The 19220-nt window shown below is 33.1% G+C and overlaps 4 protein-coding genes across 4 annotated transcripts; 1 reads left to right on the top strand and 3 right to left on the bottom strand.

Moving 5' to 3' along the window:
• Positions 1–2131: 2131 nt before the first annotated feature.
• On the bottom strand, positions 2132–4021 carry LOC110774755 (uncharacterized). The gene is made up of 3 exons (XM_021979335.2): positions 3100–4021; positions 2477–3012; positions 2132–2422 (listed from the first exon to the last, which is right to left on the bottom strand). The coding sequence occupies exons 1-3, from the start codon at positions 4019–4021 to the stop codon at positions 2132–2134; spliced, it is 1749 nt and encodes a 582-aa protein (XP_021835027.2).
• A 2792-nt stretch (positions 4022–6813) lies between these two features.
• LOC130461680 (uncharacterized) lies at positions 6814–10588 on the top strand. Its single transcript, XM_056829852.1, has 4 exons — positions 6814–7054; positions 7987–8203; positions 8880–9912; positions 10448–10588. The coding sequence occupies exons 1-4, from the start codon at positions 6907–6909 to the stop codon at positions 10586–10588; spliced, it is 1539 nt and encodes a 512-aa protein (XP_056685830.1). The 5' UTR covers positions 6814–6906.
• Positions 10589–14153: 3565 nt separating this feature from the next.
• Positions 14154–15649, bottom strand: LOC130460606 (protein FAR1-RELATED SEQUENCE 9-like). The gene is made up of 3 exons (XM_056827891.1): positions 15052–15649; positions 14706–14967; positions 14154–14618 (listed from the first exon to the last, which is right to left on the bottom strand). Exons 1-3 carry the CDS (start codon positions 15488–15490, stop codon positions 14228–14230), a joined length of 1092 nt encoding a protein of 363 aa, XP_056683869.1. The 5' UTR covers positions 15491–15649; the 3' UTR covers positions 14154–14227.
• LOC130460605 (protein FAR1-RELATED SEQUENCE 5-like) lies at positions 15517–19176 on the bottom strand. The gene is made up of 4 exons (XM_056827890.1): positions 18960–19176; positions 18783–18878; positions 16057–17091; positions 15517–15652 (listed from the first exon to the last, which is right to left on the bottom strand). The coding sequence occupies exons 1-3, from the start codon at positions 19030–19032 to the stop codon at positions 16091–16093; spliced, it is 1170 nt and encodes a 389-aa protein (XP_056683868.1). The 5' UTR covers positions 19033–19176; the 3' UTR covers positions 15517–15652; positions 16057–16090.
• Between the last annotated feature and the right edge of the window lie 44 nt (positions 19177–19220).

The raw sequence follows: 19220 nt of genomic DNA, 5'->3' as shown, positions 1-19220 counted from the left end.
AGAGGCCGGAAATAAGACTTTTTGTATAAGACGGCGTTCCATATTTCAAACCAAGAACTTCTTTTTTGCAACTTAGCAGCTAGACGGTGGTCATTGGGAAGTGTTCCGTCAGTTTTATAAGCTATGATGGCATCCATCCAAGACGAAGTTCAATCAAGAATCGCTACATCGGGAATACATAGCTCTTGTTCAATACTCCGTTTTTCCTTTACCTCCCAAAACACATGATGGGGAGTGTCACAAGAGGTCGAGCTGGCTAGTTTGGATAAGGCGTTGGCCTGATTGTTTTTTGTTCTAGGGATTTGCTTGGCCTCGAAACTCTTCAAGTGTTCGATTTTTTGATGCACAGCTTGTATGTATTTAATCATGTTGGGATACCTTGCTTCATCATCTCCGTTTACTTGGCTTACAATGAGCTGTGAGTCGGACAAGGCCAGTATTTCTTGGGCTCCGACTGCCTTGCACATTTTGATTCTAGCTAGCAGGGCTTCATATTTTGCTTCATTGTTGGATGTTTGGAAGTTGAATTTCATGGCATACTCATACTTGTCTCCTCAGGAGATTGACATATTATGCCGGCTCCACATCCATTCTGAGTGGACGACCCATCAACATATACCGTCCAGCGAGTCAATTCATTTTTCGCAAAGGTAGGCCTCGCCATTTCTGCAATGAAATCGGCAAATGCTTACCCCTTGATAGATTTTCGAGGCTCATACGAGATATCAAACGCATTCAGCTCAATTGCCCATTTAAGAATTCATCCTGCAGCGTTTACTTTTGTGAGCGATTTCTTAAGAGGTTGATCTGTGTACACTACCAGTTTGTGTGCCAAGAAGTAAGGATGCAGCTTCTTACTTGCCATAAAAAGCACAAGCGCAAACTTTTCAATTGGGGGTATCTTAATTCCGCATTTCGCAGGACGTGGCTCACAAAAAAGACGGGGTGTTGAACCCCCTCTCTCTCCGTCAATAAAACAACGCTCAAAGACCACTCATAGATAGCCAAATACACGTACAGGGTTTCGCCTTGAAGGGGGCTGACAAGCCGTGGTAAGGTGTGGAGGTGTTTTTTCAGCCGAACGAAGGCAGCTTCTGCCGACTCGGTCCATTCAAACTTACTCTTTTTCTTGATGGTGCCAAAGAAATAATGACACTTATCCCCTGCTCTTGATAAGAACCGTCCCAATGCGGCCAGACATCCAGTCAGACGCTGGACCTCTTTTACTGATTTAGGAGACATCATGTCTATCACTGCTTGAACTTTGTCAAGATTGGCCTCAATTCCTCTTTCATCGATGAGGAAGCCTAAGAACTTTCCCGCCATCACTCCAAAGACAAATTTCTTCATATTCAGCTTCATCTTGTATTTTTGGAGCGTTTCAAAAGTCTCTCTCAGATCAGTCAGGTGTTCTTCACGTCGCTTACTTTTTACTATCATGTCATCAATGTAAGCTTCAATGTTCCGTCCTAGCTGGTTGGAGAAAACTGTGTTAACAAGGCGCTGGAAGGTGGCCGGTGCCTTTTTTAAGCCAAACGACATTACTTTGTAACTGTAGAACCCTTTCTCGGTAAAAAATGACGTCTTATCTTGATCGTCAGGCCATAAGGAAATTTGGTGAAATCCAGAGTAGGCATCCATAAAAGACATCATAGCATGACCAGCCGTTGAGTCTACTAACCGGTCTATCTTAGGCAGAAGAAAGTTGTCCTTTGGGCATGCCTTGTTCAAATCCGTGTAGTCTACACACATCCTCCATGATCCATTTGGCTTCGGAACTAATACCACATTTTATACCCAATCTGGATACTGGCTTAGACGAATGAACCCAGCGTCCAACAACTTCTGAACTTCTTCGGCCGCAGCCTTGTTTCTAGCTTCACCATGATTTCTCGTCTTCTGAAGAACACGTTTTAAGGTGTCATATACATTGAGTTTGTGGACGTCTACACTTGGATCAATGCCCGGCATTTCTTCCACAGTGAAGGCAAAGATATCCTGAAATTCTCTCAAGAGAGTGACCAGTTTTGCCCCAAGCTGATCGTCAGGAGAGAGTCCCATTGGCACCGTCCTCCCTGGGCGTGCTTCCTCGAGAACAATTTCATAATGGTCGCCGATAGGCTCAGGTCGCCTAGTCTCCATGTGACGTGGCAATGGTGAAGGTTTCTTTCTTGATTTTATCTTCTGTCTCGTCCAATTTTCTTTTCGAACCAGATTTTCCCTCATTGGTTTTTCTTCCTCCCCATGCTTCAGGACTTAGTGTGGTCAGATAACAATCTCTAGCCAATTGTTGATCACCATGAATAGTGCCGACTTGGCCTTTATCGCAAACATACTTCATTAACATAAGATGGGTGACAACCACTGCCTTTACCCGATTTAGAGTAGGACGCCCCAAGATGATATTATATGCAGTAAGATCCTTTACAATCAGAAATCAGACGTTCAAGTTCCTACTCTGATGTCGGCCACCTACTCGAAGGGGTAGAGTTATAATGCCCTGGGGATGAATTATGCCGCCTCCGAACCCAATGATGGGATAGTGAATTTTCTCAATCGTCTTAGGATCATGCTCAAGACGGTTCAGGTAGGCTGAACTAATGATGTCCGACGAACTTCCTGTATCGACTAGGATACTCCTTACTTTAAGGTTTGCCACCTTCAACTCAATGACCAGAGGATCGTCATGGGGGGTTGTTATCTTTCCTCTATCGGCCTCACAGATTTCCACCTTTGGGAAGTGATCAATTGGTGCTTTGCCTGACAGAATTACCTGGCCCAACCGGCTTGCATAATCTTTTTTCCCCCTCATCATCGGGCCCTCAGCAGCCAGACCTCCTGAGATTACCGCTACATATTCTGGATCTGTGTCATTATCATCACGGCGGTATGATGGAGATTTACTCTTCTTATAGAACTTTTTACTATTCCCCCCTGTATTTTTGCTAAGATATGATTTTATAAAACCCTTGGCGGCCAATCCATCGATAGCCCTGCGTAAACTCTTGCAATCTTTTGTATCATGCCCAACGTCACAATGGAATTTTCAATACAAGGTGTTGTATCGAGTTTCAACCGGTGACTTTATGGGGAACGAACGATCGATCTCATATCTATTGCTGACGTCTAGTAATATAGTGTAAAGATCTGTGTTATACTCAAACTTCTCTTTATCGTAGGGTCGTCCTCTCTTCTGTCCCGGAGAGGAGTTGGCTTGATACCCCTTCTTCTCAATGGCCCACGTCCCATTTGGACGGTTGGTCTTCTTATCTGATTTATCCTTGCGTTGGGGGTGATATGAGGCCTCCATCCCCTTGGACTCTTTTGGGACGGAACAAATTTCTGTAGCATGGATAAAAGATTCGGCTTCGTCCAAGGCATCTTCCATGGTTCTTACACTCTTCGTAACCAAATCAAACTTGAAGGAACCCTTCTTGAGACCTCTAAAAAAGTTATCAAAAGCCACTCCGTCAGGCAGATCCGGAATTTGCCCTGATTCCAAGTTAAAACGCCGCACGTAGCTTCGAAGGGACGCATCTTTTCCTTGCTGTATGCGGCCCAAGTGCATGCTCGTTTGCTTTTCCTCTTTATAGGCCATGAACCTTGCAAAAAATAACATTTCTAACTCTGCGTAAGTGTTGATCGTTCCAGCAGGAATTTTCTCGAACCATTTTGAGGCGATGCCTTTCAAAGTGGCCGGGAAGTATTTGCACCAAGTTGTTTCAGTGGTTCCTTGGACATACATATGGTGACGATAAGCCAGGAGGTGCACATCAAGATCAGAGGTGCCGTCATATGTGTCAATAGCTGGCGGCTTGACTTTAGGCTCCTTAGGCGCATTCAAAATGTCAGCACAAAAAGGGGTGTTGTAATCAAGAATGAGGCCGGCTACTCCTTGTTGAATGTGACATATTGGGTCTTGTCTCCTGATGTGGGAGACTCTACGCCGCCCGTTGTTCGCATGACTCATATTGGTTCTTGTTTGACGGAGCGAGGGAGCAGCAAGAGGTGAGTCATCCATAATGGGGGTGGAGCAGGTGTCAGACAGCTCAGTTTCTTGGGGTCTGTCTAGCGAATCACAGGTACTCTTCTGCACGGTCCCGGATCAGGCCGAGTGGTCGGTAAGATTCGACGTGGAGCCACAGGTTGAAATGAAGTTCTAGTCCATTCGAAACGCCTGTCGCGTTCGTCATTTCGAGCTTGATCTTGCCGCCAGACATTGGACCAAGTGACTCCATTAAAGAACGGTACTCCCGTCCCGTGAGACTGAGAACGGATGGTTCTGATTTCATCTTTAAGAGTGTCCATCTGCGCTTTGAATCCGGCCAGAATATCTTTGAGTTGTCCCGATGACACCGGAAAATCTGGGTTCTCCTCCATAACAGTATCGGCGTAGGCCCTTAAGTGACCACCTGGAGGGAGTAGAGGTTGACTAGCTTCATCTTCTACTATCACTTGTTCGGGGTGTTGTTGCTCAGGCGGGGGGTCGGGACGGTTGTCCTGCCCTGTGGAGCGGTTGTTTCTCTCGTCCCTCCCTCGAGGAGGACGGTCACCAATCATCGTGGCTTCATTCACTTCGTTGCGATTGATGGGCACGTCTCTGAAGTGTTGGACGTCTACCATGTTACCTTACCTCCCCACAGACGACGCCAAATGTTGTGGGAGTTTTTCCAATCGTTGATGACGAGGAGGTATCCGGCTCCACGTAGAGCTAAGTCCAATTCACGTCGGGTTGCGTTCCCTGCAAAACAAGAATATTCCCGTAGGAATATTCCCTCCGATGCTTAAGGAAGATTAGGGTTTTAAGGAAGAAGTATTTAGTAAAAAGAGAGCATTTACTAATTTGAATCTGAATGTACTTTCTATCTAGGGACCTGTGTGTCTCTTTCTTGGGATTTGAGAGTATTTATATCATCCCCTTTTTGGGGGAAAACTCTAGAAAGAGGGCATATGATTAGTCAGCCAATAGTGACATGACAAGTGTCCTTGTCACAACATTCCCTTCATTGGGCCATGGGCTATAAGGATGGGAGTGCACATTACCTCAGCCATGAATCATTCTCGAAGGTTCTATTACTGATGCCAGGTGGGCAACCCGCCAGCTGGGGCGTGCCACGTGGCGAGAAGTAATTGGGCCATGTTGGCAGGGTATTTTTACCCACATCAATATCTACATCTATATGAGAAATATTTTTTAATGATGTTAGATAGTTGGAATGTTGGTACTAATATAAAATGTTATATTCTAACAATATAGTGTAAGTTATAAATTGCATGGTTTAACCATTTGACTAAAGTACATACTTTTGTTTTTATTATTAAACTGATTATATATATGCATAAAATCCATAATTAAAAAATGACGTGTTCTATTTTTCATATTTATTCGAATTCAAATGATTTTTCAATGTATTTCATGATTTTTGATGACTTGTTTCGAAATAGCATGTCATTACATTTATGTTATTCAAATTTCCATTCTAAAGATATACAACCTGATTTTTTAATTTTTTTTTCATTTTCCGTATTTATTTGCATTTATATTCCATTTATTTAATACAAAACTTACTATTTTCATTTTTTTGTGAATGGTTATGTTTCCTTTTATTGCTAGTTTGAATTTTCTATTTTTTTTCTTGATTGAAGGTTTAGATTGATTAGTTGTCTTTTGAGTGGGTACGACGTGGTAATTGACATGGCATAGGTGAGAAGAGAGTATTGGGGGTTTGCTCATCTCTCATTAACCATCAACTAGCTTTTGAGCCCGTTCATAGAACGAACGGTTGTATAGTGGTTGTTCAGTTGTCTTTTGAAGTTTTAATTAGTGAGTACTTCTGATTTTTGGTAATATATGAATTAAATAGAGGCGTAATTTGATGGTTGGAAAAATATAAAAATTATGTTGAATAAATTTTGGATGTTAAAGGGGTGGAATGGAAGAGACTAATGAGTATATTAGACTACTAATAACTTGATGTTGAATAAGGAAAAATGAAGTGGAAGAGGCATTATAAGTTGTAAATCATAGAAACAATAAAGATAAATTGAAAAAAAAAAATGATGGATGAAAGGAGAGATGCCACATGGCTTTTAATAATGAAATGCAACATGACTTCTAATATTGTATGGTGTTCCTTTTTAAATACTAGGTATAGATTTGCTTTAATTATATAGATATCCGCAAAACTATGTATGGTGTATCCGCAATTGGTAGAAGGTACACCCGATTGTATGTAGATTTACATGCAACCGGTCGTTTTGAATTTTTAACCACTTAAATATTTTTATAGTGTACAAGCACATTTTTACATATTAAAGCACATTTTACAGCTTAAAAGCAAATACGTTTTAAAAGAACATATTATCCAAAGAGATGCAATTAACCATTTATGGAACTTATATCTTTACTTGAATAAATTGGGGTTCTCAAATTGGAGTTCAAAAGGTTTGGAAGATATGTAAATTATTGTTGGTTGCTCAGCTCTTAGGTTTTTTCATTATAGGAAGAATGTACTCTGTATTATAGTATTTCAAAAAATATACTATATGCAAAATACAAAACAATCCGATTGTACGTATCGCTGTATGCAACCGGGTTCTAATTTGTGATTATCTGGATATTTACACTATAGTAAACTTGGTCCATGCTATGGACCAGGGTATTATAGTCTTTGCGTTGTTGCGTGCGAGAAGTTGCGTGTAACTGTCACATGCTTTCCTAATTATATATATGTTTTTTTTTTTTAATTTCCTTTTTCCCGGCTTTTGAACTTCTCACTCAACTTCTCTCTCTAAACTGCTTTTGAACTTCTCTCTGAATTTCTCTCTCCATTTCAAATTTAATTTCAGTGATTATTTTCATCCATTTGCATCAAATTACTCTTCCGATCTTCTTTTTTCTAAAAAATGGTGAAGAAAGCGGCACCGAAGAATCCGGCAGCGAAGAAACCGGCAGCGAAGAAACTTGAATTCGACAATTCCGTCGCTGAAATGGCTGTTGAAGCTCCTCGAAGGCGAGGAAGAAGGCCAAATGCTGTTTCTGAAGAAATTCCTGGTAATTCGAACTTATTTTTTGTTTGATTTTGAATTATTGAAATGTTTGTGGTTTTTGCTGAAATTACGTTTAGTGTTTCATGCAGTTACTGTTTCAAAGATATAGTTACCTTTTATTTGCTGTTTCTGAAGAAATTCCTGTTAATTCGAACTTATTTTTTGTTTGATTTTGAATTATTGAAATGTTTGTGGTTTTTGCTGAAATTAGGTTTAGTGTTTCATGCAGTTACTGTTTCAAAGATATAGTTACCTTTTATTTGCTGTTTCTGAAGAAATTTCTAGTAATTCGAACTTATTTTTTGTTTGATTTTGAATTATTGAAATGTTTGTGGTTTTTGTTTGAAGTTACTGTTTCAAAGATATAGTTACTTTTTATTTTATGTTACGAAGTTTTTAAGTGTTTTTATTAGTGACTGGTTTGTTCGTAGTTTTTTAGAGTAATTATATTTTTAAAAGGTTACTATATTTCTAAAACAGTAACTATGTTTTTAAAATAGTTACTGTCTTTTTAGAAAGTAAATTAACTTTAAAATAGTAACTATGTGTTATAATTAGTTACTATCTTTTTTAGAAAGTAAATATAACTTTAAAACAGTAAATATGTGTTATAAATAGTTACTGTGTTTTTAGAAAGTAAATAAACTTTAAAATAGGAACTATGTGTTATAAATAGTTACTATCGTTTTTAGAAAGTAAATATAACTTTAAAACAGTAACTATGTGTTATAAATAGTTACTATCTTTCTTAAATGTTATTATAAAATTAAACAGTTACTATGTCTAATAAATAGTTACTATCTGATTTAAATGGATACTCTATGTTTATGTATTTATTATATTATTTGAAAGGTTACTATATGATTTTATTGGTTACTATGTGATTGTAATGGTTACTATATAGTAATATTTTGTTTTATAATTGTTTTGTTTCAGTTGCTAAGGAATCTGTGTCTATAAAGAAGAACAAAAAGGCTGGCAGTCCGAAATCAAAAGCAATTGCGCTTGTATCTGAAAAAGAACCAATTGAAGAAGAACAACCTAATCAACTAGTTTTACAAAATTCTTCTCTGGTTGACGTTCCACAGCCTAAATCTCATCAACTTCATTCACAAGTTTTGAAAGAAGTTGGCGCTGATGGTCTGCCTATCGTGTAAGTGTTAGTTTAATTTAGTTAATTGTTCTAAATAGTTACTATATATTCAAAATAGTTACTATGTTCTAAATAGTTACTATATTTTTTAAAATAGTTACTATATGTTGTAAACAGTTACTATATGATTCCAAAGGTTACTATATGTTGTAAACAGTTACTATATGATTCCAAAGGTTACTACATGTTTTAAATAGTTACTATATGATTCCAAAGGTTACTATATGTTTTAAATAGTTACTATATGTTTTGAAATATGTTCTAAATAGGTTCTATGTGTACTATGTTTACAATAGTTACTATATGACTCCAAAGGTTACTATATGTTTTAAACAGTTACTATATGTTCTAAATAGGTTCTATGTGTACTATGTTTACAATATTGACTATATCAAAGGTTACTATATGTTCTAAATAGTTACTTTATGTTTTAAACAGTTACTATATCTTCTAAATAATTACTATATGTTATAAATAGGTTCTATGTGTACTATGTGTAGTATAGTTACTATATTATTTGAAAGGTTACTATATGTTTTAAACAGTTACTATATTTTCTAAATAGTAACTATATGTTTCTAATAGTTACTACATGTTTTAAACAGTTACTATGTGTTCTAAATAGTTACTATATGATATATAAAGCTGACTTACTTTCATTATTCATTTTTTTCAGGTTTAATTTTGATACACAATGTTCAGGAGGATCATTGTGTAAATTAATTAAAGACTTCTCTCCTGATCAAAAGGCAGCTGTTCAAGAGATAGGGTTTGGAGGATTGTTAGGCCTTCAATTAAGTCGAAAAAACACTCAGATGATGTACTGGTGCATCAAGTGCTTTGATGGTGTGAGTTCTCTGTTTACAATCAGTGATTCCAAGCAATTTGAAATCACTGATTATGATGTGTACGATTTGTTTATGCTCCCCCTTTCTGAGCTGGAGGTTGAAGGGGTTAAACGTGGGCGCAATTCCACTAATCCTGATTTTGATTTGAAGATCAAGTGGAGAAAAGAGTTCGGTTTTGAAGAGGTCAATGCTCAAATTCCTATAAGGTTGCTTGAGGAAAAGATTAAATTGTTGACAGACGGTGGTGATCTGTTTAAACAATTATTTGTTTTTGTTGCTTTCTCTACATTTTTTACTCCAACAGCCAATAGGACTGTAGATTTGAGATTGGCTAAGGCTTTGGAAGATCCTAAAATGATTTCCAAATACAATTGGTGTAAATACGTTCTTGACGTATTATGTGAGGAAACAGTGAAACTTAAAAATTGTTTATTGAAAGGCAAAGATCAAAAGACATTTGGAGGCTGTGTTGTGTTTTTGCAACTTGTGTATTTTCAGAGGATTAAGTTTAGGAATTCCAGTGGTATTCCTGATCAATTACCTCTTATTCAGCATTGGACATCGAAGATGGTAATCGATCGGATTCATGCTGAAAATGCCAATATGAGTGCATTATATGGTTCTGGTATATTGGAGAAGGGGAAGTATCCAATTTCCAAAAAGTTTGTTTTTGTTGATGGTCAAATAGATTTGACCCAAATCAAATCTATTTCGAAAGAAAATGAAGCAGGCAGCAGTGGGGGAAGAGCTGAACAGCCCTATGTTGGGCGTCGAATTCCAAGTCGGCGTCCTAGGATTCTTCAGTTTGAAATCCCTAATTCTCATCCTACAGATGAAGAAATTTTCTCTAAAGCCACTGATGTAAGTTTATTTTATTATTGATATATTTGTCAATATATAGTATAGTTATTTTTTATATGCTATAGTTATCTTTTATACACTATTGTTATCATTATCTTTGGTTTAGTAAATGTAGGTATATATAATTATCTTTTATATTCTATAGTTATCTTTTATATTCTATAGTTATCTTTTATGTACTATAGTTATCTTTCATACACTATGTTACCATTACTTTGTTTTAACAAATAGTAACTATATGTTTTAAACAGTTACTATATGGTATAAATAGTTACTATATGTTTTATGTACTATAGTTATCTTGTGTATACTATAGATATATTTTATATACTATAGTTACCTTTTATTTACTATAGTTATCTTTTATTTTCTATAGTTATCTTTTATATTCTATAGTTACTTTTCATATACTATAGTTAACTTTTATACAGTTATCTTTATATACTATAGATACATTTTCTTATAATATTTTTTGTATTTTTAGTTAAATTTTCATATTATGTTCCATATTTAAATTTATGTATTTTGTTATTAGGATTTTCATGGTCAGTGGTTGTTGATGAAGAGAGATCTGGATGTAGTTTCAGCCATCCATGCTGAAGAGCTGTTCAAATTAAAGGCTTCAATGCCTTCGCAGAACCATGGCGATGATATTTTGGAAAATTCCACTTATTAAAAGATGGTTGATGAGTTGGTGGAGATTCATCAGTTGGTGAAGAATCTACCAAATGGTTGGGATGACATTTTTGGTTCAAGTAACAATCCAGTTGTTACTGCTGCCCCTCAACCTTCTACCGTTGTTCCAACTGAGCCTGCAGTTGTTACAGCTGCTGTTGTTGATGCAACAACATCTACCGAAGCAATTATTCGAGAAGTTGATCCTGACACTTAAATAAATGCAGTTCTTGATTCTTTGAAAAGCAAAGATAAAGAAATTACGGAGGATGATGATGAAGAAATAGAAGAATATGAGCGCGTCTGGGCTGGATTTCAAAAATGCATCATTAACAACCATGTTGTATCAAGAGTGAATGTCAGTGTCTATGGCATAGAGGAAAATGTGATGTTTATGTCTCCGTTTATGATAGCATTTACTTCCAGCATTTGTTCAAGAAGCTGTGGACTTTGCTGCTCTGACTGATGGAGAGGGTATTTTGACTGTCTTCCAGCATTTGTTCAAGAAGCTGTGGACTTTGCTGCTCTGACTGATGGAGAGGGTATTTTGACTGAGTAAGTAGAAGTTTTCTCATTTAATAATTTATAGTTACCTTTCAAATAATATAGTTACCATTCATATATTATAGTTACCTTTCATATATTATAGTTACCTTTTATATAATATAGTTACCTTTCATATAATGTAGTTACCTTTCATATAATATAGTTACTTTTTATTATTTATAGTAACCCTTCATTTAATATAGTTACCTTTCATATAATATAGTTACCTTTCTTAAAAGTGAAGTTGTTGCCCTAACTTTATAGTAACCTTTCATATAATATAGTTACTATTTGTATACTATAGTATCCTTTTGTTTACTATATTTACCTTTTATATTCTATTGTTACCTTTTATTTATTATAGTAACCTTTATAATTCTTCTGACATATTTATTGTTTCTTTTTATGTTTTTCAGTGATAAAGTTATAGAATACAATCATTTTATTGCGGTAGGAAGAGATGACATGTGGACCCTTCCTTCCACATTTGATATTCTTTTGATTCATATTGAAGCTTGGGCTTTTTTATTGAATGAAAATGAAAGGAATCCTGCTGGTTCTCCTCAGAAGCTGTTTTTAGGTGGCACATATTGTGTAAGTTATATTTTTAATAATATAAAATGTTAATTATTTTAAATTTTTTTGGCCTTTGTTTAATTTTTCTTTTAATATTGATTTGCAGAAATATGTTGCTGATTTGATTGAGAAACTAGGCAATGAAAAAATCATGTCTGAATTGTGTGTTTGTCTTAATTATGGTGTGAAAGATGTAAATGGAGTTCAATCGTTGAAAGATTATAATATGGTATGATTTATATTTTCTTTATATAACCATATTATCTTCTTTTTTTTTGTCTCCTTTCTTGTAGTTGTAATCTGTTGTTTTTCTTTTTTATATAGATTTTTGCTCCTGTTCTGATTGAAGACCCGAAGCATTATTACCTGTTTGTCATTAGTATGAAAGACAAAAGTGTCTATTTCTTTGATAATATGCTTCTGGAACCAAAAGAGATGGAACAAAGGAAGAAAGCTTATTCTGTCTTGGTAAGTTTTTTTTATAGTTACCTTTTTTGTTGTTGTAGTTACTCTATAAATGTTATAGTTACCTTTATATTAGTCTTTCTTTTTTAGAGGAACTATATTTTTGACAAGGTTACTATTTGTTTAAAACAGTAACTATATTTTTAAAATAGTTACTATCGTTATAAAATAGTTACTATATGATTCCAAAGGTTACTATATGTTGGTAATGGTTACTATATGATTTTAATGGTTCCTAGATGATTCTAATAGTTAATATATGATTTTAATAGTTACTATATGATTTTAATGGTTACTATATGATTTTAATAGTTACTATATGATTTTAATTCTTACTATATGTTGGTAATAGTTACTATATGATTTCAAAGGTTACTATATGTTGATAATACCTACTATATGTTTTGTACAGTGTTCTTCATTGGAAAAACTACTGAAAAATATGGATAACATTCATCATGAAGATATTAAAAGCTTCAAATTTATCCCGGTTGGTGGTAATTGGAAGCGAGGTGCTTATGACAAAGACTGTTGTGTCTATTTGATGATGTTAATGATGGTTTTTCATGGTGTTGAAACGGTACAAGATGGTGTTGGGATTTTTGACTTTGATCCCTTGGCAAATGTAAGTTTTTGTGTTAAAAATAATTAATGTTATTCATATTTTTCTTTTCATTCTTTATATTTATTGTTTTGTTATCATAGTTACTGTTTTTATTCTAATAGTTACTGTTCAAATATTTGCAGGAAGATTTCAGGAAGTTTCTCAGGGCTTGTATTTGTGGCACCATTGTGTTGTCAGATTTGAATTGTTACAGAGATGAATATCTGAAACGAATGGTTGCATTCAGGAAATACAGGAAACAAGATGTTTTGGATGCCCTAATTAAACAAAGGGAAGAGCTGACGCAGAAATACATGAATGATGCTTCAAAAATTGAAATTGTTGCAAGAAATAGTTCAGCAAGGAAATCCAAACATGTTGAAACAGAAGATGAAGCTGAGACAAATGTCAATGTTGAAGGGAAAGGACGTGGCAAAGGCGGGAGACGCACCCGAGGAGGCAGACGCGGGAAGGCACGTGGACGAGGTGCTTCACGTGGTTAATAATTATTGCTGAAAAAACAATTTAATTTTTTGTGTTTGTATGTAGTCGAATTACTACTTAGAATGTACAATTAATTCTAAGTTTGATATAGTTACTCTCAATGATTTTTAATTGTTTGATATATGAGAGTAATTATAACTTTTGCAGTATTTGTGTCATATTGTTCAATTTACTTATTTTAAATATAGTTTCTATTTGAATGAAATAGTTACCTTTCTTCAAATATAGTTACTCTTATAAATTTGTAAGTCATATGATTGCATAACGAAAGTTACTATATTATCAAAATAGTAACTATATTTTATATAGAGTTACTATATGTAAAGAAGGGTGACCACTAAATGTGAAGAGTTGGTATATATAAAAAGTGAATAATTTTGTGTATAAATTCAAATAGTTACTATCTTACAGATATAGTTATCTTTAATAAGATACAATTACTCTCTTTTTTATGGTATTTTATTTTTGAGTAACATATAGTTACTATAAGTCATTTTGATTGCATAAAAAACGTTACTATATTTTTTTAGAATAGTAACTATATTGTTCTAAGAGTTACTATATTTTTTAAATAGTAACTATATTTTATAAAAAGTTACTATATTGTAAAAAAAGTAAGTATATTTTATAAAGAGTTACTATATTATCAGAATAGTAACTATATTTTATTAAGAGTTACTATATTGTCAAAATAGTAACTATATTTTATAAAGAGTTACTATATTTTCAGAATAGTAACTATATTGTATTAAGAGATACTATATTGTCAAAATAGTAACTATTTTATAACGAGTTACTATAAATAAAAATTGTGTGTTTATAAAGAGTTACTATACTGAATGTATAGTAACTATGTATTGTAAAGGAGAACTATAGTATAAACACTCAATAAATTTGTTTAAAAATGTTGAAGTAACTGTATATGATAATAAAACAAGAACATCACTAAAATAGTTGTTCTTTAGGTGTAAATAATTGAATATTGGGTGTCTTAGATCCAAATTCTTTGTGTTTCTTTTTTCCTTTCTTTGATGGCTGCTTGTAATTGTCATATTGACCCTTTATTCTCTTCTTACTCTTTCCTTTAGTATTAGCACGATCAGGATCAAGCACAATTGTTATTTCAGAATTAGTTGATTCCCCGTCTTGTGTTTCTCGTTGTGCTTCAGCTTTTGCCTTTTCTTGTTCTGCTATCTTTGCAGCTTCTTCTTTTGCCTTCCTTTCTTCTTCCTTTTTTATGATTTCATCAACTACTTTATTATCCATTTTAAACTTCTCCTCGATAAATTTTCTGGCCTTTGCTATCTTATGCCCTTTCAAAATTAAGTTATAGAATCTGTGGTATAGAGTTTAAGTGTTAAGTAAAATATCAACTGTAATTGTAAATATATGAAAATGAACTAATGTATATTGAAAAAATTACCTTCTGATCATATGTAATCTCCAACCAGTAAAATTGTTGTTTTCACCTTTCTCCCTTTTTATTGTATCAACCCTTTCCCTTATCTGTTTCTTTGCATATCTAGTCCATCTTGTTGTTATGTAACGATCTGGAATTGTATTGATTGAATGTAAATGCAATATTCTTAAACAATGGAAGCACAACCATCCAGATTCTTCAAAGTTTTTGCATGTGCAAGTGACGGTTGAATCTTCCATTTTGTATTGAACTTCTTGCCTTGATCCTGTTAGATTATTTACATATAATGTAATATTATTCAAAAGAACATCTACTCTAAATATTAAATAAAGATTTATAGTTTTTTTACCTGTTATTCCTTCTATCCACACTTCAAAAAACACTGTTCTTCCTACACTTCCCTTGAACATTGTACTACTTGCCACAGAAAGCTTGAACTCTTCTTCAAAATCACGGAAAAGTGTTATCGTGTATACATTTGCTGCCTGTTTTAATATAGCACTCATACTTAGCTCTGAAGTTGGTATTCCCCTTGTACAGTCAAAGTCGTCTTTTTCTTCGGTTTTTCTCCATTGATTTATTGTAGCTTGAAAAATACTATAGAACTCTGTTAATGTTGTACTTTTATTTGCTTTAAAACCAATAGCATGGTTTGTACTTTCACTTCTTTGTGAAGAAAGTATACCGGCAGAAAAAAAATCTTTACTTAAAGTTGTACACCATTTTTCTTTAAGACCATACAATCTGTTGAACCAGTCATCTTTTTCCAGCTTAAAAGTGTTGATCATAGATTTCCAAATTTCTTCAAAATCATTTGGTGTTATACACCCACTTAAACACTTGTAGAATGCGTTTTTGAAGTTTTTATCAGACTTCAATAAACCAAACCTACTGTTTGCATTTTTACTCAAGTGCCACAAGCATAACCTGTGTCTTGAAGAAGGAAAAACCTGAAAAACAATAATGAATATATATAGTTCCACAAAATAGTAACTATATTTTATAAAGAGTTACTATACTTTATAAAGAATTACTATATTGTCAAAATATTAACTATATTTTAATAAGAGTTTCTATATTTTCAAAATAGTAACTATATTTAATAAATAGTTACTATATTGTCAAAATAGTAACTATACTTTATAAAGTGTTACTATAATTTCAGAATAGTAACTATATTGAATTAAAAGTTACTATATTGTCAAAATAGTAACTATATTTTATAAAGAGATACTATATTGTCAAAATAGTAACTATATTTTATAAAGAGTTACTATATTGTTAAAATAGTAACTATATTTTATAAAGAGTTACTATATTGTCAAAATAGTAACTATAATATATGAAGAGGTACCTGTTCTATTCCAGCAGCAATAGCTGCATCTTGATCAGTGAAAATTGATATAGGGTGCTTTCCTCCCATAGCCTTCAGAAAAGTCAAACACCCAAACGAAAGATTCTGTGGTTTCATCCCCAATGAAAGCACAAGCAAACATTGTGTTTTTCCAATGGTTATTGATACCAACAAATGGAGCACATATGAGATTGTACTTATTGGTTCTGAATGTAGTATCAAAAACTAGAACATCTCCATATATTTTGTAATCTTCTCTCATCATAGAATCCCTCCAAAATAGGCACTCAACTTTTCCTTCAGCATTGAGTCTTACTCTGAAAAAGAACTCGGGATCTATTGATTGTATGTCATACAGTTTGGTCATTAGTGTTTGTGAATCCTTGCCATCAATTTGCTTCATTTTTAACTTGTAGCAGTAGTTTAGATGATCAATCATCGTATGACCTACACAGTCGTCTCCGCCAGTTTCTGTTGACATATACTTATAAGACTCCATTGGTCTTAGACCACATTCTGACATTGCCTCAATAGCTTCTTTTTTAGGTTCTGTCATTTGTCGTTCCGATCGGTGGATATAATTACTTATTTCTCTTGTCAATGGGTGATTATGTACCACTACATGCTTTTCTATTTCAAAATCTCCATTTTCATTCTTCTTTGCAAATATTTGAGCTTCACATTTTGTTCTTGTTATCATAACCCTCTTTCTCCTTTCTTTCTTTTTTGCATCTGATTGATCATCTTCATTTTTGAGTTCTTTGTTTTTAGGAGGGTCTCTTATTCCAGCAGCAGAGCAGTAGAAGTATTTTCCATTAACAATTGTGGTTCCTTCTTTATATCTATTCTTCCCTTTTCGTACACTAAAACCAATAATAGCAGCATGTTTGCAATATAGATCATAAATCTCATCGGTTGTTTTCCTTGCTTCTCCAATTAAACTGCCATCTAATTCTTTATCAATGTTTTCTTCCTGCTCATTATTTGGATTTTCAAAGATGTTGTGGTTTGTATAATTTGAATGTATTATTGAACCTGTACAAATACAAACATAGTTATCATTAAATGTGATAGTTACTCTTAATATTTATATAGTTACTCTTAATATTTATATAGTTACTCTTTATATGTTATAGTTACTATATAATTAACATAGTTACTTAAGATCTATTGATTGTTATAGTTACTCTACAGTTCATATAGTTACTCTTTATTTGTTATAGTTACTCTATATTTAACATACTTACTTAGGATCTATTGATTGTTATAGTTACTCTACAGTTAATATAGTTATTCTTTATATGTTATAGTTACTATAAGTTAAATGTAGTTTATTGCTTATATAGATTATTTCGTTATGTGAAGTTACTCTATAATTAATATAGTTACCTTTCATAAATTATAGTTACTTTATTATAAATATAGTTATCATTATATGGGATAGTTACTCTTCATTTTATACAGTTACTGTTTATATATTATAGTTACTCACAGTTAATATAACTCCTTTTTATATGTTATAGTTACTCTACAGTATATAGTTCTTCTTTATATGTGATAGTTACTCTTCATTTTATATAGTTACTTTTTATATGTTAGTTACTCTATATTTAACATTGTTACTTAAGATCTATTGATAGTTATAGTTACTCTACAGTTCATATAGTTACTCTTTACATGTAATAGTTACTCTATATTTAACATACTTACTTAGGATCTATTGATTGTTATAGTTACTCTACAGTTAATATAGTTATTCTTTATATGTTATAGTTACTATAAGTTAAATGTAGTTTATTGCTTATATAGATTATTTCGTTATGTGAAATTACTCTATAATTAATATAGTTACCTTTCATAAATTATAGTTACTTTATTATAAATATAGTTATCATTATATGGGATAGTTACTCTTCATTTTATACAGTTAATGTTTATATATTATAGTTACTCACAGTTAATATAACTCCTTTTTATATGTGATAGTTACTCTACAGTATATAGTTCGTCTTTATATGTGATAGTTACTCTTCATTTTATATAGTTACTTTTTATATGTTATAGTTACTCTATATTTAACATTGTTACTTAAGATCTATTGATTGTTATAGTTACTCTACAGTTAATATAGTTACTCTTTACATGTAATAGTTACTCTATATTTAACATACTTACTTAGGATCTATTGATTGTTATAGTTACTCTACAGTTAATACAGTTATTCTTTATATGTTATAGTTACTATAAATTAAATGTAGTTATCTCTTATTTATATTATTTCGTTATGTGAAGTTACTCTATAATTAATATAGTTACAATTCATAAATTATAGTTACTTTATTTCAAATATAGTTATCATTATATGTGATAGTTACTCTTTATTTTATATAGTTACTGTTTATATATTATAGTTACTCACACTTAATATAACTCTTGTTTATATGTGATAGTTACTCTACAGTATATAGTTCTTCTTTATATGTGATAGTTACTCTTCATTTTATATAGTTAGTCTCTATAGTTTATAGTTACTCTACAGTTACTATAAGTCCTGTCTATATGAGATAGTTACTCTACATTAAACATAGTTTCTCTTTGTATGTTATAGTTACTCTGCGTTAAATATAATTCCTCTTTCTATGTTAGTTACACTACTGCAATTATAATATGTTAACTATATCAATATAACAGTTACTATATATATATTAAAAGATACTATATCATACCTTCTTCAATACATTGATTTGCAACCATAACTTGCTGAGATGTGCCTTCATCTTCATCTTCAACATCATATACTTCTCTATGATTCTCTAAGTTTTCTAAAATAATAATAATTACTCAATGAGTATGAAAGTTACTATAATTTTCTTCGTAGTTAGTTATTAGGATTCGAATATTACCGTCATAATTATACAATTTTTCTTCTATTGCGCGATTTAAATCGATATTCAAATCGATTAAATCGTCCTCCATTGTTGAAGCTCGAAGAGAGAGAAGCTGTTGGAGGAGAGAGAAGCTGTTGTAGGAGAGAGAAGCTGCTGCTGGAGGAGAGAGATCTCAATTTTAGGGTTTCGCGCATTCTGTTATTTTGGAACACGTGATTTCAAACGGTTCAGCGCTGCAAATTACCTAATTACCCTGATCCATGGTAACCTTAATGG

Source organism: Spinacia oleracea, chromosome 5 (assembly GCF_020520425.1).
Source record: "Spinacia oleracea cultivar Varoflay chromosome 5, BTI_SOV_V1, whole genome shotgun sequence".
Classification (NCBI taxonomy): domain Eukaryota; kingdom Viridiplantae; phylum Streptophyta; class Magnoliopsida; order Caryophyllales; family Amaranthaceae; genus Spinacia; species Spinacia oleracea.
Note: the sequence above shows the minus strand (reverse complement) of the source record. Positions and strands in the feature narration are given on the sequence as shown.